The sequence below is a fragment of the Limulus polyphemus genome, unplaced genomic scaffold (assembly GCF_000517525.1).
Source record: "Limulus polyphemus unplaced genomic scaffold, Limulus_polyphemus-2.1.2 Scaffold1877, whole genome shotgun sequence".
Classification (NCBI taxonomy): domain Eukaryota; kingdom Metazoa; phylum Arthropoda; class Merostomata; order Xiphosura; family Limulidae; genus Limulus; species Limulus polyphemus.
In genome coordinates this window covers 48629-71074 of record NW_013667487.1, presented here as the reverse complement: position 1 = coordinate 71074, position 22446 = coordinate 48629, and the positions used below count along the sequence as shown (strand labels likewise).

The window sequence follows — 22446 nt, the reverse complement described above, 5'->3', positions numbered from 1 at the left end:
GAGAAAATTGCTGAAAGGTTTGTTTGTTGTTAAAGCACTAATCTAGTCAATGGGCTATCTGTGTTCTGCCCACCGTGGGTATCAAACCCGACTTTTAGTGTTATAAGCCCTCAAGCTTATCGCTGAGCCACCGGGGAAAGGCGAATTTGCTTCTTTTGCTTATTTCATTGTTAAGGGTAAATGGGATATCACTGTGGCCCCTTAGGGATTAAACTCTTACTTTTAGCATTAAAAACACTCAAGATTAGTTCAGAGTTACAGAGAAGAAGAGATAGAACCAAATAATAATTTTCGAGGCTTAACTAGCAATTTACGAGAAACAAGTATTTCTGGGATACATTCGTATAAATTCGTTTATATATAGGTTCGCCCCACTTTAGCTAAATGTATATTGAAGTGAATATTAACGAATCATCCATCTTGAACACCTCATTAGTTTACAAAGCAGACTTTCTCTCTCTCTCTCTTCTTTTTTTTTTTTTGAGGATTTACGAAGATAAACATATTAATTGAATGACGGCCATTTCCAACCTTGAGGTTTTACTAGATCACGAGTTCATTTAATTGCAATCATATCCATTTCTTGTTTATCCAAAAGGAAACATCATATTAATTCCATAAAGGCCATTTTCCTTCCTTGTATGCCCACATGTGAACATCTTTTTAATTACATAACGGCCATATTCCTTTCTTGTATATTCACATGGAAATATCATATTATTTACATAACGGCCATATCTCTTTCTTGTATATCCACAGGGGAACATCATATTAATTGTATAACAGCCATATCTCTTTCTTGTATATCCACAGGGGAACATCATATTAATTGTATAACAGCCATATTCCTTTCTTGATTATACACATGGGATCATTATATTTATTACCTAACACAGAACCTAGGTGTAACACCTCTAATTAATTATACTAGATAATCATACACGCCCTGGATGTGAGAGAGCTAACTAGATCTGTTTGAAGTAGGTTCTGCAAAGGTAAGGGCTTTAACTTGCTAGTTTAAAAACCAGTGCTTGAACCGAATCGAACAAATTACATGAAATTTGACTTTTGATGAAAACTACAGGAAACATTATCTTTCAAGTGACAGGTCATTAAATGAGTTAACTATTGTAGTTACATCAGAATAATTGTATATATATATATATATGTGTGTATACATATAAACATTTGTTTATTCCATCTTAAGACAACAGTAGTTAGGGTGCCCGGTGGTAAGTAACCCCAGAGCTCGTGGCTCGTCTCCCTTTGCAGTAAAAACGCGCTCCGCAATTTGGGGTCGTGAGGACGGCTTAAGAGTGATGGTTAACTCCCACTATTCGGTCACACAAGAGTAACCTAATAGTCGGCGGCGAGTGCTGTTGAAGGCTATCTGAATAATAGCCTATGTGTAGCTTTGCTCGAAACCTTTAAATAAACAATCCTTTTCTGTGAATTAATAACAGTTATAATACCTTTGTGGATCAAATTTGAATATACGATGCATTGCCGGAGTTTGTTTCAACTTACAGGATTATTTTCCGCCCTCATTGTTTCACCTTATGGCATTATTTTCAGCCCTCATTAGTTCACCCTGATGGGATTATTTTCAGACCTCATTGTTTCATCTTACATTGTACAATTCATGAGAAGTTAGATAACTATGTTACTTAACAAAACCAACTGTTATACCATGCCTCTTTCAGTTTACGTTTACCAGCTGTTGCATGATAAATCATGTTGTAACAGCCCACAATCCACATGTAGCTTATGTTCACATTTGATAATAAAGCTACAGAAACATGAGTTCAGTATGGAAGAGCAATTGAATAAAACATGAGTGATTATTCATAAAACTAATGGTGTTTTCAGAAATGTTTATATATAACTAAAAACAATCAAATTTCTTCTGAGATTATTTGTACCAAAAATACATCATGCATCTTTAACTCTTAACTAACAAGAAATTATATTGATCTTGCTTAGGAATATTGAATTACACGTTCAAGCCTTCGTTCTTAATACACTTAGCGTTTCCTAATAATTTCATACACAAACAATCTGAAGAGCAATATTAAATAATTGAGGTATAACATGATTTTTGAGCTTTACTCCATTAGGGATCCGATCTTCATCTCTACACTTATCAGAATTATATGAAAACCCTAGATAAATCTTAAAGTAAGGTAAATAAGACCGGCTGAATGATAATTGTAACATAAAATAGAAAATTGTATATTTTAAGATCCAGGACCTAAAGGATTTTGAGAAGCTAATGATGAACAAACATGACATCTTCTGTTCTTATTTTTAAAGATATTTACATGCACTTACAAGCACATTCAGTTCCCTCCGACTGAAAAATTTATTAACCTAATAAAGTCTTTCTTATTTATTTCGTAATTCCTTTTCTCCGCCAAGAGAAGATAATGTAGAGGCCTAATTTATTATTTGATTTGCTACTCCCGCTGCAACAGACTAGTTTCGCCGAATTCACGGCTCATCAGTGCTGCTTGAAAGAACAAAGCAAATACGTAAAGTAGGCCTCATATAGTGGTGGAATGTAAGCAAGATGTTTGTTTTAAATATATATATAATGGACTACACATCTAAACCCAAAGTCTTTCTTGTTCATGCTGAAAATATTAAACATTTATTAATTCAGCTAAATATTGATCATATTTTTATTCATAAACTAAAACACTTACGTATAGAGTACAAACATGATACGAGTTTCCAGAAGTAAAACTCACCAGTTGTTATACTAAAATGTAAATAAATACTACCAAGCTCTAGATTAAAACATCATTAAGTTTATGGATAGTTTAAAGTTTTTAACTTTCTAAACTGGATGCATCAAAGGTTCCGGCACTCACCCGTAGTTTCAGTACTTCAAGAAGACAGCATACAGCCAGAACAGTGAAACACTGTTCTTTACAGAGTGTTCCGAGTGTCGCCAGCACAAGAGTTACTCCACAGCTCCATAAGTCTTGTCCGTAGAAAAAACAGCTCGCTATAACACAACAGGAAACACCAAAAACCCAAATAATTATCTCTTATTTCTATACTCTTCATGGTTGTATCTTAAATCTAGTCAAGTTTATATTATTTAAAATAGCTTTTATGATGCTTTAGTATAAAAAAAAGAACAAAAACAAATAAACATCACATTTATTTTAATTTTACTTTACTTCTCACAAAAGCCTGTACTTTTAGTTCATTGTCCCTTACAGTCCATTATTAAATTGTTTCCAGCTTTCTGCCACGGCACCATTTGTTCCGACTTAGTTAAGTTAGGTTAATTAACGAAATTGTCCACTGTTACATGATTAGGTTCCACTTGCTGTGACACGTCTTGTTACTTACTGCGTGTTTATTAAGTAACTCATGGTACAGTTTCTTGCTACATTGTTAGGTTAGGTTAAGTTACTCATGTCACGGTATGTTGATATTTGGTCAGGTTAAGTTAGTAAAGACATGGTTTGTTGTTAGGAAAACTTAATCATGGTACGGGTTGTTAGGTTAAGTTAGTCATGGTACGGGTAGTTGCTACATTGTCAGGTTAAGTTAGTCATGTCACGGTTTGTTGCTATTTGCTTAGGAAAACTTAGTCATAGTACAAGTTGTTAGGTTAAGTTAGTCATGGTACGGGGTTGTTGTTACGTTGTTAGATTAAGTTAGTCATGGTACGGGTTGTTGCTACATTGTTAGGTTAAGTTAGACATGTCACGGTCTGTTGGTACTTGGTTAATTTGTTAACGTTTTAAGAACTTCATTATATATATATATATTAATAAATATATAAATAAAAAGTTATAATAGTTTACAAACACGTCACATTAGTTGTTGCTTGATGTGAATCGTACAAGTAACAAAGATATATCGATAAGATGTCATATTATTAACTTCGAATCTAAGATCCATCTAATCTTACCCAGTACCAACATAGAAAGTAATTTCCGAAGCATTTGCTGGGGAAAGCTAATGAACTGGTTGCCATATGTCTGATTAGGGAAAGCGAATGAGCTGGTTGTCATATGTCTGATTAGGGAAAGCGAATCAACTAGTTGTCTTATGTCTGATCAGGGAAAGGGAATCAGGTGGTTGCCATATGTCTTAATAGCATAGTTCAATGAAATATATAAATTAATGAGAGAGACAGAAGACGAATGAAAAGTTAATACTCTAAAAGTGGAAATTCGAGTTCTATCCAGCGGAATTGTAGACTGACCACAAAAATCAAAGCATTCCATCAGTTCAGAGATTGGTACCTAACGTACAAGATGGACAGTAAAGGCTCTAAATAACAGACAGGTAAACCTGAACTAACAGGTGGAGGTAACGAATGGATCGTCCAAAGTTTCTGAAATGAAAGCGAAGAGGAACAGAGGGAAACTGAAATGTTCGTATATTTTGGTTTTCCTTTTTATAAGTCTAGAATTACTCATCAATATTCGCTTTTTATTCTTTTAGTTATCTTTTTTTTTTCTTGCCAAGGAAGAGCAAAGTTTTAAACGAACTTCCAAAATCACACACTCTTTTTTTGTTTTTTGCTGACTAATATCATATTGCTCGCCGGTGCCTCACACGACGTGAAACTACGCTATTAGAAACGTATGCGCAATCGCAGATATACAGTCTAATCAGAGCAAATGGATTCTTTCTAGGTCAGTATATAAACAAGCGCCGACCTACAGGGAATTAGGACTAAGTTGTATCATGAGAAATGGCAAATAGAAACACAAAGAAGAATGAAGCGAGCCTCTATGATAACCAGCCGAAGACACGTGACATTACTCCTGTATTTCAATTACATTACGTATATGTTTCCATTAAAGTCTATTTCAGACTTAATTCAATATTCACAAGCTGCTTGTCTGTAATATTCTTGTAGAGCTAGCTGCCTCTCAACCTGCCACGAGTTATTATCTGAATTCTCTTTACACTCGTCCTCAGACAAGATTATTTTTGCGAAGCTTGGAAAAATTCGTGTTTTTCTCAACATAACATTAAACAAGAAGTGATATTCACGAATACTGTCAGTGATAAAGTAATCTCTGGGAAAATGCACATGTTAATCGTTAGAGGAAAAGTCTGATGGTTTCTCAATTTTAAAGAAAATCTTTCCAGGTCATATTCGATTTTATTCAATTATACACGAGAAAAGAAAAAAACAAACTAAAACACAAAGATGGACAAAGAAAACGAAGAGTAAAATAGTGCACAGCCGTAGAAACTCCCCAAAATAATTTATCTGTTTTGATATATTGATGTTATAAAATGTAGAATCTCGTGTTCTGATGAACTTTTAAACATACTTTTTAGAGTATCAAACCTTATTTAATAAGAAAGCTTTAAGCATTTTTGGCCGTATTATGAAATCTATTTAAAATGAAGACACTTGAAGCTAGCTTTCTGTATTTAATATAGGCTTAAAGTACATATTTTCATGTTTGTTTTTTCTTTATGTAACACTAGACGGCGGTAATTGTTACTTGGTTAACTAATGTTAATAGTGGTTTAGTTTTTTAACGCTTTAAAAAATTGTTTATATAGGCACACTTTATCAGATTTCAATATGACAGACTATTTGCTTCTATTAATGTTCCTTTGGAAATGAAAACAATAGCAATTTTAACAGGCATCTGTTGAGAGACAGTTGGGATCTAAGACATAAACGGAGTTTGAATTTTACAGTCTGAATGGAAAAAATTAAAAGGAACTTCCTTGGTCGAAAACCAACGAAATTAAAACTAAGACTTAAGAAAGCTTTCATAATTGGTTATATCGTCTTGTAAAACATATCTTTTAATAAGTTATGTGTTCTAGTTAGTGATATCTTCTGATGATTAATATCTCCTAGTTAGTGACTTATTCTAGAAAAAATATCGCATAGTAAAATATATCTTCTAGTGAGGGTCGGATTAAGTCCTCAGGAAGTCTTAAGCTAAGATAGAACAAGAGCCTCTCTCTCTCTCTATATATATATAAGTTCATGTTTTATAGAATTATCGATATTCAAGTAATATTTGCGCGTTGAATATTACAAATTAGACGTATAAAAACAGAACAGCAACAGCACAAAATGTTTTTTTTTATATTAAGAATAATTTCATATTTGAACAAAACATAATAGCTAGACGTCAGTTATTAATGAATTATTTTCGGAAATTCCAAGAAATTCAGTTAGACGTCATAAGTTTGCGTCTGATTTGGCTATTTATAAATAATAACTTGAAACTGATCTATTCGTGAAAGGATCATAAAACGGAAATTATAAATTATGAACAGCAGTCATAGTCATTGACTACTAGTAACGTTTTTAGTTTTTTTTTACTCTTTGAGGGGAGGGGTAGATTATATATTAGTGCGACCCTGCTTCTAGGACCTCACAACTTCTAGCTAATTATATCTCAAGTTTCAATTATTGATGTTTTCTAGAGAAAAATACCTTCTGTTAACTTATAATTTCTAGTAACTGATGTATTCTAGCGAGTGATATATCATAATAAATGATATCACCAGTAAGAGACGTGTGCATTTAATGTAGTTATAATCTTTTTACATGAAAAGTTCAGATCGTAAGACTAACCTGTCCCATGTGAAGAGTGCCTGTTTTTCACGTAGTACATTAAGGCACTGAGAAAAAAGATGGCTGATAAAAGCTCCGCTCTACCGACTATCCCGGCTACCTGTAGTGATGTGAGAAAGATCAGAACCCGTGAAACTCAAACAATGTCTTCAATATCTTAAATATAATAACGAACTATATTAATAGAAATATCTCGTAATTCAGTTCGAGTTAAACAAAGTTTAGAATATTAATATATTCAATAAAAATGATGCATTCAACAGCACATCCTTCCCGTCTGGAATAATGCTAGAAGGAGTATAATCCGTTGAATGTCAACAATATATTTAATAAACATGTTGTTTTGAACAGTATATATTTTCTCTCTCTTAAACAATGTTAAGACATTAAAACCCACTAAACACAAACGATGTGTTTAATGAAACGTATTGTACAACATACCATTTCCATCCGCAACAGCGTTTGAAGAGTGTGAGTTAAGACACTAAACTCAAATTATATATAGTCATATACATGTTAACGCTGAGCAGTCAAATAATTTTAAACAATTTATTTAAAATTTAAAGCATTAAATACTGAAGATACCGAATAAATATCATTTATTCTAAGGTAAATATTATGACGAAAAAGTTTTAAAAAAACGACTTTTACTCTCCAGATAATTATAAAAACCTTTTATTTCAGATAACGTTTAGCCATTTCTGCTTCATCAAAGCTAGTACTACTAATGAAGTTGAAACGGCGAAAAGTTGGCTGAAATAAAAAGTTTTTATTATTATCTGTGTTAGATATATACGGCTGTTCCAATTTCAGTTTAATGTGTTATGATTTAGATAGTTTATATAGTGTGAGTGTTAACTTTAGATATCTTTAGAAGCGATAGATTATCGCAGGTTTGTTTACGTAACTGTTTACGAATCATTTGCTTTGTCATTGCGTCATATTACTAGAACCTTCTAAGTTTCCTCGTTGTTTTAATTGACTATTATTGTATTATAATATCTCGTAGTGAGTGGAATGTTCTAGATCTCTGTCGGGGTATCAATACGCCTCGAAAATTTAGTTCGAGAGTTAGCTAGCTCTAGACTGCGTGATTGTGAGTTTAGCCATAAAGAATCTATAGTAGTTATTTTAAAGTGAATTAACACAGATCGTATTGTAATAACAGAGTAGAGAAGAAATAATATGTCTTGTCAGTTGTGTTCTAAAGTAATTGAACCAACCTGTGTGGACTTTGACGAAAAATAAGACAGTTATTTCAAGTTCTGGATACAACTGTGGTAACCAACATTTATAGTGGTGATTTTAAAGTGCAATTATCACAGTCTGTATTGTAATAACAGAGCAGGAAGAATAATTTGTCTTGTCAAATTGTGTTCTAAAATAATTGAATCAGCCTGTGTAGACTTTGACGAGAAAAAAAAAAGAGACAATTATTTAAAGCTCTGGATACAACTGTGATAGTCAACAGTGTAACGAACATTTGTTTATATGTTTGACTGGTTTTAATATATTATTTTAAAACAAGTCGACTGTGGGTTGTTTGTTTATTGTTCAAATTTATCGCCAACACGTCACAGACACCTACTGTAAAAAATCCGGCCCATACATACATAAAACCGACAATCTGGAGAGTAAAGGTAGTTTTTTTCCAACTTTATTGCCAAGATGTCTAAATCTCTCTAGTATGTACAATAAATTCTGAAAAACAACAAAATATTGTGACGAAAAGTCATAATTTTTAATAACAGATAATAAATTTTGACGGTATGTTTCATGTTATTGAAACACTTGTGTTTTAAATTATTAGCGGTACATAAATAATTATACATCAAACCAAACAAACTGCTTACATCCAATTATAATATGAGACATACTTAGTTTATTTGCTTCGCTCTTTCATGCAGTACCGTTGGGCTGTGAATACAACGAAACTAGTCTACTGCAGCGGAAGTAGCGAATCAAATAATAGCTTAGGCCTCTAGGTTATATTTTCTTCACTGAAATGTACGGTTTTGTGAGAAAAAGAAGTTCACAAATAAATAAATAACTAGTTAATTCGCTAAATAATAACGGACAATTAATTGAGACACTATGTCACATTTATCTAAACATCTAAATTATTTTAGGTTATTAGTGGTGAAAAAAGGATTACACATCAGAACCAAACACTTTTAAAACTTGTAATATTTAATGACAGCCATTTACTTAACAGTGTATTTAAGTTTATAAATGTGTTAATAGTAAGCCGTGTAATTAAAAAACTACAACAAACATACTAACATTAAACAAATTGATCTTAATATTATACAGTCTATACGGCTTAATACTTGCGTATTGAATACCCTACAACTAGTGTTTGAGAGTGAAGAATCTACAATACAATTTGTTAAATATGAAACATTCCAAAATAAAAACATGTTAACTAGTCAACAGTCTAAAGTGTAACATGCTAAATAACAGAATAACAAGTTAAATATTAAACAGCGTAATAGCGAGGCTAGAGTAACGACGTACTTACGGCCTCGGTGTGAACAGGATGAACAGAGAATATTAAAGCCGCCACAAAACTTGCAAGAGACGATAGAAACAGCAGGCACGTTCTGAAAGAAGGATCATATATATAAACTCTTTTAAAGTATAATAAAGTAAACCGAACAAAGTGCTCTACTCTTAAAGAACTCCACAGCGATCCGTACAAAGTACTCTACTCTTAAAGAACCCCACAGCGATCCGTACAAAGTACTATATTCTTAAAGAACCCCACAGCGATCCGTATAAAGTACTCTACTCTTAAAGAACCCCACAACGATCCGTATAAAGTACTCTTAAAGAACCCCACAGCGATCCGTATAAAGTACTCTACTCTTAAATAACCCCACAGTAATCCGTACAAAGTATTCTACTCTTAAAGAACCACACAGCGATCCGTACAAAGTACTCTACTCTTCCTTAAAGAACTCCATTGTGACCCATTGTACTCTTTCTTAAAAACTCCCACAGTACTCCGAACAAAGAACTATGTTCTTCCTTAAAGATTCTTACAGTAGACTTTAAAGAACACTTTATTACTACTACAACCCGAATAAAACACACTAATAGACCTTAAAAACTCCCAGTGATTTGCACAAAGCACTCAACTCCTTCTTAAAGAACCATATATTAATCCCTAACAGGAATCGAGTTTCCTATCGCTGAGTTAATCAGATCTTGTACAGATAGCTGATAGTGTTGGTAGTTTTTCTAGACAACTTACATTTTAAAATAACCACACAGTGACCCATACAAAACACTATGTTCTTTTTTAAAAGACACTACAGTAACCCGAACAAAGTGATCAGCACACAGCACTATAGTCTTCGTCAGAGAGCACTACAGTAACCTGAACAAAATACTATACTTGTTATGGTATGAATGCTTTTTCCAAGCTGGCGAAGCATGTTACAGATTTGTAACAAATGACTTATATTAATAGTGTTCCAACAATTACTGTGTTTGTTGTGTCGTAGCTGATCTGATTCTAGATTGAGCGAAACGCGTCGTCGGAAATGGAAAAGGCAAACATTGTGTGGTTGAAATATTATTATTATACACTCTTCTAATTTTTAAAAATCTATACGGAAATAATATAAAAAATGCAGTGTTAAAAATATAATAGGTCTAATACTAATGTCTTATGACAAGTATAATTAATTAAAAGCGTTATAGTCTTCCTTAAATAACGTTATTGTAACCCGAACAAAGTACTACACCCTTCCTTAAAAAATCTTACTACAAGTATAATTAATTAAAAGCGTTATAGTCTTCCTTAAATAACGTTATTGTAACCCGAACAAAGTACTACACCCTTCCTTAAAGAATCTTACTACAAGTATAATTAAATAAAAGCGTTATAGTCTTCCTTAAATAACGTTATTGTAACCCGAACAAAGTACTACACCCTTCCTTAAAGAATCTTACTACAAGTATAATTAATTAAAAGCGTTATAGTCTTCCTTAAACAACGTTATTGTAACCCGAACAAAGTACTATATATACCCTTCCTTAAAGAATCTTACTACAAGTATAATTAATTTAAAACACTATAATCTTCCTTAAATAGCCCTATTGTAACTCGAACAAAGTACTATCACACAATAACCCACGGAAAGCACTTCTCTCAAAACATAGATTGATTTTATACTCTGTGTGTGTTTCGTATCTTATAATGTCTTGTCGTAGCTGAATGTGATCAGAAAATACAATCGGATTTGACAAAAAAAAAAAAAAGGGTGTTACATCTACAAGTAAGGAAGGAAAGATTATTGACAAAATACAAGATATTAAATTTCCCGTGTTATCATTCAGATTAGAGAAATGACATTTCTTCAAAAGCTATATTTCTCGGATATTTACTCTTACCTCCGGTCTACAATTGCTTTCGGTCTGACAGAAGTAACGTTTCTCACTCTTACTTGGTATCAATTTATATTTTACTGTAAAAAAAAATATTATAAAGATTTTTCTGCTTATCGTTTTACAGTGTCAGTAATATTCAAGCATTGATTTCTCTAAGCTTAATCCTTTAGCTGTGGTATGGTTTAAGTAATCAAGTAGGTGTTTCTTCAAAATTTTTAATGAGTTGAGTTTGTTTATTTTTAGAATTTCGCGCAACACTACTCAAGGACTATCTGCGCTAGAGAAGGCAGCTAGTCAACACCACCAACCACCAAGTCTTGTGCTACCCTTTTTTTTACCAACAATTAAGGGATTGACTATCACATTATAGCGGCTGAATGGGTGCGTATTTTCGGTGACGGGATTTGAAGTCGCGACCAGCAGATTGCAAGTCGAGTGCCCTAACCACCAGGCCATACACTGAATTAATCAAATCTTCTACAGATAGCTGGTATTAACAATAAGTGTGTTGATATACGTTATCGTATATTGCCTGATGATTTTTTATACAACCTACATTTTAAATTCGTAACAACCCTGACGTAGAATAAACAAACGGTAAAAAATATGGAAAATTGGGAGATTCATGCGCGGAAGGTGTCAGCATAATAACAAACACTGTGCTAGATTTTCTTCCCAAAACCTTCGGATGAAACGTCTTTTTGAAGGGGTCTTCTGATGTCTTTGGGTGAGGGTTACCCTCGCTTTCAAAGTCACTTAACTCGTGAACCTTTATGACTTTTGTCACTGGAGGTATTCGAAGGTCACTCACATATTACACATGAACTAAAGGATGCATAAGTTCGCGAGATGTATGGAATATCCCAGGACACAATTATCTGTCATGTAGTATCGTAGCAAGGAGGATATATTGAACAAGTCATTCATAATCCATATAATTTCTCAAATCCATTGTGCTTTGTTGTCAAGTTTCATGCCGATACGTATCATACAACATACCTATTACAAATACACAATGTTTGATATATAACAAAATCACCCTCTATATCGAAGTGTGTAAAAAATTAATTTATTATACCTTAACTGGTGTTGTGAGTCGAAGAGAAAGGATTTCAGGGCAGATGATATGTTTTTTTGCATAAGATGTAAAAAGAAGGCCTAAATTAAACACTAGAATCAATAAAATAATCCTTTTTTTTTATGGTATTTATTGAGTAGGACCAGGGGTGAAATTCTGTCGGTACTCAGCGGTACTGAGTACCGGAACTTATTTTTAAGGCGGTGCTAGTACCGGAACTTATTTGAGGTGCTTTGTCGATTTTTATGTCTACACGTAGATTGTTTTCTTTTTCAAAAACAGGTCCATTTTACCCAACTGAGTTCTTCTACTTTGTTTTTTGAGAATTTCACCCCTGAGTAGGCCTATACTATAACACATTAATCATATTTAAATAAAAAATCCTTAGCATTTATCGTGTATTCTTAAATTACAACAATCAATTGGATAGGCTTAAACTACAGCATAGGAAGAAAAGAAAAAATCCTTAGCTTTAATTGAGTAAGCTTAAACTAAAACATCAGAATAGATAACAACACAATTTCCTCGTCATTTATTGAGAATGCCTATACTACAACACTGGAAGCAATAAATATAAAACAAAATAAACTTAGAATTTATTGAAGAGGCTTAAACCACGACATCACAATAATAATATTTTCTATAAAAATTTTTGAGTAAGCTTAGACTACAATACCAGAATAGAATAAAAGACAACAATATATTCAGCATTTATTAAGCAGGCCTAAACTACAACATCGGAATAGGTAAAAAAATATTAGCATTCAATACTGAGAGCTAGGGAAAGAAAAAACAATTTCCTCGATAGTTATTGAATAGGCCTAAATACATCACCAGAAGCAAAAATAAGAAATATTCCTTAGTTTTTTTCGAGTAGGCTTTAACTAAAACACCAGAATAGAAAAAACACCTCTCTTAGCGTTTACTTAATAAACCTAAACTAAAATCACCACAATAGAAAACAACATAATATTCTTGTTATTTATTGAGGAGGCCTATCTTACAACACTGGAAGCAAAAAATTCTTAGCATTTATTTAATAGGCTTAAATTACAAACCATAATAGAAAAACAAAATCCTTGGCATTTATTGATCAGGCCTAACTAACTTATACTGGAATTAGTATACAAGTAAAATAAGCTAGGAAATTAAGTGCCTTTATATTCTCAAACCCAAGTATTTTTAATAAAGAATTCGTCATTGTAAGTACCGTATTTATCGGAATATAAGACGTACCGGTGTATAAGACGCACCCTCATTTTGAAAACAGAGTTTTGGGGAAAAAAAAGCTACAGTCGCATTTGAAAGATTTTTATTGAACAAAAATTCAGTTTGATACTTTAAAAATTAGTATATATTGTTCTAAACACAAAAGAGCTTAAAACATCGAAATAAGAAAATACCGTAAATCAAAAAAAGGTTTACTGTTATTTAGTTTGGTTCAAAACCTACAACCTTCATTGCTTTCACTGTAATTACTTTTTTATTATTTAGGGAGCATTATAAATATTTATGTTTTTAAAAGAAAAAAAACTAATATTGGTATAAATAACACATTCAATTGAACTAAACTATGCAAGCCTATTTAAATATATTTACACATGGCTTGTGTATATCGTATATATATATATTCGGTGTATAGGACGCAAGCAGATTTTGACATCAAATTTTTTGGTAAAAGAGTGCGTCTTATACACCGAAAAATACGGTAACTCATTGACGATTACTTTGGGTTTTCTTTTAAGCATAATTTCAAGGCTTCGTGAAAAAAGAAAAGAAATTGTAACAGTCATATATTTAAAAAGAATGATTGTAACAAATGGGAATCAGACTTAAGTTGTTTAATTGAAGACTGTAACGAATTTGTCGTTATGTATTTATTTTTATATGAACGTTGTTTAGATTAAATTTGTATTTAAAGATATGCGTAGCTTACAATGTTAGATATGTATTGCGTGTAACGAATTCGTTATATATTTATTTTAATGTCAAAGTTTGTCTGAATTGAATTTATATTTAAAAACGTACCTAGCTTACAGTGTTAATTACGTACTGCGAAACTCTCTCCAATTCTCCAAGGTTGTAGAATATTCGTGAACGTAAGAATCGACAATATATCCACTTCTGTAACCGGTTAAATATAGCTCAAGATTGTTGTCGGAATTTTCGAGAACACATTTTCCGCGCCTATAAAAACAGTCAACGCGACGCACCAAAAGAGAGAGCCTATTAGTCGTCCAGTGTGATAAAAATTCTTAAAGCTTTTTATAACACTCACCAATCGAAAAAATTAAGACATTTGACCAGGAACAGTTATAAATTTCGAACGTCAGTGGATTCTCATTGGACATTAGTAATTTTACGAAGACATATATAAATTCATCGTGGAAAACTTAGTGTGTGTAGCCAAGAGCAAAGCTAGCTAGCTTCCCAGTGGATCGTATCTACATCAACTCGTAATTAACTCACTCATCGTGAACCCTCGATAAGATATCAAGGAGGTTCCAGACTAGAAAACAATTTTTATATTGTTTGTAAGTTTGTGAAACTTCTGTTTATAAATCATTGTTTGTAGTAACTAGTCATAATAATTGTTATTGTAAATTATACTGTTGTATATATATATATATTAAAACATATTTGTGTGGAAAACGAAAACGGTGTGTTTCAATCTTGTTGGCAAATATTGTAAATTGACTAAAATATCGGCATATTTCAAAATACTAAATCCAGAAAACGATTCAACTATTGAATCTAAATTATTTAACTCGGTTTCGGACGAATTCGAAATTCATAATACCTAACGTAATAAGGCATAGATTATCCAACATAAAAATAGCGATTTTTTGCTTTAGAATATTTTACTAACATCGTTTTTTTAACAAAACTAGGAGAAGGAACTTTTGGAACATTTGAAGGTTGAAATACATGCATGAAAACGATTTAAGTTGATAAAACAGAAAGTATACAGTTAACGTGTTTTAATTTCTTTGGTACAAGTTGGTGTATAAAAAAGTTTACGGTTTGTGTCTCAGTGGAACGCTCCGGAAAAGCGAGACGTTTAGTTTTTAATTAAAAATATATATCAAATTTTGGTGTTTTTAGGTCGTTTATTTCTAGATAACATGTTTTGTTTGCTTGTAATTAAGCACGAAGCTACACAATGGGCTATCTGTGCTCTGCCCACCACGGGTATCGAAACCCGGATTCTAACGTTGTAAGTCCGCAGACATACCGCTGTGCCACTGTGGGGCAACATGTTTCGTATCATCTCTCATGGTGTCTCACGACAAGAACATTCTAGATTAATCTGGGACCATAATGCTATATAATAATGTCCTATCTTATGTTGAATGACAATAATAATTACGAAAAAGGATGAAGCACAGTACTCAGTCAAACATGAATCAAATTCTTAAATAGCATTATCTCTACAGCTTGGAGTTTTATATGTAATCAGGAATTCGCTCTTAAGTATTATAATGCATACACTATATTTATATAATCAGTAATTCATTGCTCAATATTAATATATACACTGTATATAATCAGGAATTTACTGTTATGTATTATAATATTTACACTACACATAATCAGGAATTTACTGTTATGTATTATAATATTTACACTACATATAATTAGGAATTTACTGTTATGTATTATAATATTTACACTACACATAATCAGGAATTTACTGTTATGTATTATAATATTTACACTACACATAATCAGGAATTTACTGTTATGTATTATAATATTTACACTACATATAATCAGGAATTTACTGTTATGTATTATAATATTTACACTACATATAATCAGTAATTTACTCTCCAATATTTTAATATATACACGATATGTAATCAAGAATTTAGTGTTTAATATTCTAATAGTTACACTGTATATAATCCGGAGTATATTGTTCAGTATTTTAGTACTTATGATTCCTCTCTATATTGTACATTTTAAATACCAGGTAGAAAGAAACATGTTAACTGATCGACGAGGATTTCCACTCCGCCTGAAGTATATTCGTTTTTTACTAGCTTCTCAAGTTATAGAAGAGCATGCTCATATAAAGTTATTGCTATCCTAACGCTATCTTCAAAGCTTCAGGGTTTAGTCATGAAAGATCCAGCTCCAATAAGGTTGGAAACACAAACACTAGTCGATTTCCTGACATGACTAGGAAGCAGAAAGGTGGTTCACTTTTCGCGTGATGAAAGAGAACCGACGCTTCTTATCATTAATTTGATGTTGTTTCTTTTAGTTCCATACCGGGATGTTCCATGAAAAACTGCTAAGTGAGCGATTTCGAAATGAAAGAATAATGCTTGTAAAAGTGAATAATTCATTCACTTGCTGCTAAACCTTTATATCATTTTTTTTTAGAAAAAAAAAATTGCCGAGAATGAAATCTATGTTTGAAGATACAACTTTATGAATTGTCAGATGGCGCTAAGAGAATACTTTTATTGGCAGACCAGGTTGTTTTGCTAACTGTAAAGAGCTTCGTTTTAGAATCAGCAATTATTCTGACTGGATAAAAAATAACAGTTTTATCTTGAAACTTATTAATGTACAACCTTACATAAAGTACATACAAATCAAATTCTACAATTTTACTTTTAAAACAAGTTAATATTACAGGAAAATCTAATCTAACAGTAAATATGTATCTAAACAAATATTGTACCAGACATCTGCAAACAAGTAGCACAAAGCAGACATGTTCATCTCTAACATCAGAATACAATGTTCATGCAATAGAATATCACTTTTATTAAATATAATGTTAAGTTTGAAAGTATACTCAACGCACCTGAAGTAAAGAAAACATACAACGGCATGAAGTAGCACGTTCACCACGTGGTAACCAAACGGCTGAACCTCGTGGACGGCGTAGTTGAGGCGAAATGACAGCACACATAGTGGACGGTAGGATTTGTGACTTTGTTCCTGCAATACAACATACAGAGGATAGTAAGACGTTTGACTTGATACTGCAATAGAACATAGAGTGTACAGTAATGATTGTGACTTGATCCTGCAATAGAACCTACAGAGGTCAGTAATAATTTTGACTTGATCCTGCAATAGAACATACAGCAGACAGTATTAATTGTGACTTGATCCTGCAATAGAACATACAGTGGACAGTAATAATTGTGACTTGATACTGCAATACAACACATACGTTAACGATAAGACTTGGGATTTGTTCGTAAAACAGAACATATAGTGAACGGTAAAACTTGTGACTTATTACCACAACGGAACACATTGGACAATAAAACTTGTGACTTATTCCTCAAACACAATACACGGTTGTCGCTAAAATTTTAGATTTGTTCTTGCAACAGAATTAGATTTTTCATAACGCTACTCCGCATAATAGAAATGCTTCAATATTATTTACATTTTAGCAGGAACTTTTATACGCTTCCTTTCTGTTTGGGTTTTTAACTCATGATGTCAACAAACGTATTAATAGAACATTGGTACTCGATTGAGGGGTTCTCTAAAAATCATACAACAATAAGCTTTACTACGATTTGTGCATGTGTTCGCGCTTACCTTATGTGCATAGTTTTCAGTAATTATACAAAACACATATTCTTTCAAATCGAATTTTTTCGTGTAAATGGTGTTCTATAATTACTATAATACAGAGTATTCAGCTTCAGTACGTTATAGTAAAACGATTTTGAATGTGCTAATCAGCAAATCATGTGACAACCATAACGGATATGAAGTCGCGGTGTAACGGAATATATAAGATCTACATTTTGACATTTCGTTGGGAGTAGGATATCACCGATAATTGATCAATTTTCAGAAGGGTAAGTAAGAGCTCTTTCCGAAGCAAAATATACAGGGTCTCAGAATTTCCAACTCGAGGATATTCCATGTACTTAATGACATTGGGAAACAAAGAGATATGGATTAATTTGGGGTACCAGGATCATTTAGAAAAAGACCTTCAATAAGTTATACCCCACCATGGGTATACAAAGTGTGGAGTCTTGTATCAAATGAGAATACACGAACTCAAAGGTCAGTGGCAAAAGTCATTTACGTACCCCAGGTAACAGTACATAACACAATCAAGCAGGATCCCTGTCTAGAAAAGTAACACAAGTCACGTGTATACAAGTTGATTGCACAATATATCCGTTCAACTTCGCATACTTCAAGCAGCTGGAGAAGGAAACGGGTATTCATGATATTCCTTACAAAGTCATACTGGTTAAGTCGCTGGACACAGAGCCTATGGCTTTTTGTGCAATTGGACTCATACATTAGAAGAATTATGGAAAGCTTGCAGTAAAAATTGATGTGCTTCGGCGATGACTATCTTATGATGGAGCCTTTTTTCAATGGGAACTGTGCTGCGGGGCTATTATCAAGATATGCGGTCGTCAGATAGAATTCAGTCATACGTGGTAGTGCTCCAAAATCATTTTAACATAACGTACTCAGTCTCTGTTCATTCAAGCCTAGAAAGGCTGATTCGTGCTTGCCTTGTGCAATGTTTTGTATGAGTCATATAACAATAAAGCCTACGAAGACTTGTTTGAGCCTACTTTGTGTTCAATGTCCTATAATCAACTTATAACAATAAGGCGTATAAAGGTTTTCGTACTTACCTTGTGTATAGGGGTTCCCCAGAAATCATTAACGAATAAGTTATAAAGCGGGTTGTGTGGTCGAACATCTCTGTTATCCTGAATTGCTGCAACGTCATCAAAAACAAGCTCGCCACCCAATGAGTTGTAATAAACGACCACTGCCAAGGATACTACTATAAGAGGGCGCACTTTTAAAGGTATTTTCTCCATTATTAATTTGGCTGTGATTCACTTTATCAGGTTTCTGTGTATTTTTCTCTTGTCCTGAAGAATATAAAAATACATAATATCTTTAATATTAATTAGTTGCATAAATCTTGATAAAAATCTCGTCATTTTATTAAAATAAATACGACCACAAACTCCACATAAATAAAACTTTTTAAGGTACCCGACGTTTTGACCCGCGTTTTTATCAAGGGTTAGTTTATCTACAGTTGAATCAATTCAAACTTACAATCTGAACTGAGGGCAATAAAACAATGCAAGCACATATGTGACGTGAGGTCACGTGATACAAAATTTTTTGGGTAAACATTATTCTCCTGAGAAATAAAAATAAATATAATATAAAGTAAATACGTATATAAATGTATGAATAACTTTTAATATTATACAAATTTCGATTTAGACAGGCTAAAATTTATATCTGCTTAATCAAGAGAAGATTCGTATCATTAATTAGCATTGCTTCTTTATATGTGCTTTTTAAGTAGTTGTTATATTTTTAAATGGTGTTTCATTAGACAGTTCATGTGTCAAAACAATGTGTTCAGTTATATCTTGTGTCAACTGTTCGATATCATGGATGTGTTCTCGAAATATTTCGTGTAATAGCAACGATACCAAATATATTTCATTTTTATATGAAGATGTACAAATGAAGACAGTAAACTTGTTATCAATTTATCCACAAAACTTTATACTAAGTTGCTTATCCTTCATTTTCATTCTCATCCTCCTTCAGTTAAAAGAGGTGTGATGTTGGGCAAAACTTACTCACATAGAATAATGTTTCCTCAAAAAATGGTTGTACAACGTGACCTCATGACACGATGTGCGTTTGCATTGTTGTATTATGCTAAATTCAGATTGTAAATTTCAATTGATTCAACTGTAGATACCTAACCCTTGATAAAAACGTAGATCGAAACGTCGGGTACTTTAAAAGTTTTATTTGTCTGGAGTTTGTGGTCGTATTTATTTAATAATGATTTGTAGTCAGTCTCCGGTGTGTACTTACATATCTGAATTTAAGTAATGTTCACCTGTTTCTGCTTTTACAATTTTCAAGTCTGTCATAGGTTTGATGTAATTATTAGAAGACGTGCCAGTTACTTTTGTCAATAAGTTAGAGACTTCTTTGGTTCTACAGTCTTGCCTGTCTCCTGTTCGTTAAATAATTAGTTATGTTAAGAAGCTAGAGAGTTTTTCGACTCTACAGTCTTGCCTGGCTCCTGTTTATTAAATGATTTGTTGTGTCAAGAAGCTAGAGACTTCTATGGATGTAAAGTATTACCTGGCTCTTGTTGGTTAAATAACGCAGGCCTGCCATGTTTTTATTGTACGCTGAATCCGAAAATGATATCCATTTTTCTCCATCACGTACAGATTTTTCACATAACGCAATACATAAAAGATAGACCAAAACACGTAGTCTTGAGAGTAAAAGACGTAGATTTCAAAAAAAAAATAGAGATGAATGAGGATGCATATTCGTTTGACACAGTGTTCTTCCCCTTTCTTCAGTTTGTTTGTATTTTTGTTAACAAACGTAATAATACAAAAGGTTCATTGTGGTAAATGAAAATAATAATTTGATCTAAGTACGCGATTTTTCTTCCCGGTCTGTAAAAAACTCCTTACATGATAGAAAAAAAATGAACATTATTTTCTAAATCTGCGTAGCTAAATTATGGAAAATCCGTTATTAAAACCAAATCAACTTTTATGAAGTTTAAATTCGCAGGCCTGTGCAATTAGTTCTGTCAAGAAATCAGTGATTTCTTCGGTGCAACAGTCTTGCATGGCTTCTGTTGTTTAACTAATTATTGGTCAATGCGATAATAAAAGCTGGTACTCCGTAGTGATACAAAAAAAGCTACTTCATCCTTAAGTTCACGTGAAAGAAGAAGAAAAGGAAGGGACAACGTTAATCGTTAAAACTTATTAACACAGACCTAGCATATTTCAATAATTTTCGAGTATCATGATGAGATTACAGTTTAAACAATATAATGCTGTCTCTCTTTTATATCTTTCTTATTGTTTTACTTTAACACTAGAGCTATTATTGTCACTTTGGCGCGAAATTCAAAAACAAACAAACCCTCTAGTCTTACACTGCTAAATTAGGGACGGCTAGCGCAGATAGCCCTCGTGTAGCTTTAAGGCAGCTAGTTATCACCACCCACCGCCAACTCTTGGGCTACTCTTTTACCGACGAATAGCGGGATTGACCGTCACATTATAACGCTCCCACTGCTGAAAGGGCGAGCATGTTTGGTGTGACGGGGATTCGAACCCGCGACCCTCGGACCACCGGGCCGCTTTAAAGATACAAAAGTTACATAAAAATAAAATTTAGCACAAATAACATGATTCACATTTATATGATGTATATTATGCTTCAACCAGGAGTCGTAATTTAATTATTATTATTTTTCTTACAATTTTCAAACTTCCTTTTTTTTATATATAAATCCGCGGTGATTTGTTGAATATGTCGTTTCTATACGCATGTGTCGCTACTCAAGAAATCATACTTTACGCATGTGTCGCTACTCAAGAAATCGTACTTTACGACTAATTTACTTAAAAATTGTTGCCTTAGTACACAATGGGTTATCTCTGAATCATCTCTGCTATTTTTTGTGTAATGCAAATGTCACACTATGATTCTTTTATATATCGAAACTGACACGATCTCTTGTAGGTTTAACTTTGAAAAGCCCGTGCAATGTCCCTTATCAAGTGTTTGAATAACACCCTCACGCACTATTTGGAGGCTTAACATTAATTCAAACGCTAGTGAAAAGCTTAGTTTATATTACACTATTGATTTGGAGCTTAGAGAGGTTGTCTAAATTGAACTAAAAAAAACATATTGTTTTAGTTTATAAGGCTTCTTTAAATATCCTGGAATTCTCTATTTTTGAGTGAAAAATATGCATAGGCGTTACCAGCAGTTAATTGTTGTTGTATTATTAAAGTCAAACTCTAGGGATTTGCAATTTAAACGTACACAAATTTCTAGTATCTTAACAAGAAATTTACCTTTCAAACAACTACAATATTCTAGTTCCTTAACCCTAGATTTATTGATGAGATTTATCGACTTTTTAAAACATTTTATTCTGAACTATTTCTGCACCAAAGTAGTTGTGGGTCCCTGACAAGGTTCCTAACAATATATAAGTCACATAGACAAAAACATTATATCAATATCGCTATTAATTCAACTTGTATTTGTATTTTGTATTTATGGCAAAGCTACTAAGACTGTCTGCCGTTGTCCTTAATTTGAACTCTTGACTATAGGGAATTGTATCTGAACAAAAGCCGATGAGAACGCTTTATAACATTAAAAGTAACTTATAAGCTGAACTTACTTGGCCCACAGGTGATGAATCTAGCGACTTGACCTATACCTTTTCACATAGAGTAGTATGTATACCTATTTCATTCTCCAGCTGCTTCAGATATGCGACGGTAAACCCATGCTCTGTTGGTCTCCTTTCCAAACAGAG

General features: G+C 32.9%; 1 protein-coding gene across 1 annotated transcript in view; it reads right to left on the bottom strand.

Annotated features, from left to right (window-relative positions):
• Window positions 1–22446, bottom strand: part of LOC106465231 (transmembrane and TPR repeat-containing protein CG4050-like) — a 99381-nt gene that overhangs the window by 42636 nt on the left and 34299 nt on the right. The window contains exons 3-7 of the mRNA XM_022393087.1: window positions 18716–18961; window positions 16888–17024; window positions 9111–9192; window positions 6590–6689; window positions 2874–3010 (exon numbers count right to left, since the gene is read on the bottom strand). Coding sequence (XP_022248795.1) covers window positions 2874–3010; window positions 6590–6689; window positions 9111–9192; window positions 16888–17024; window positions 18716–18907 — 648 coding nt within the window. The 5' untranslated portion in view covers window positions 18908–18961. The remainder of the gene's footprint in view (window positions 1–2873; window positions 3011–6589; window positions 6690–9110; window positions 9193–16887; window positions 17025–18715; window positions 18962–22446) is intronic.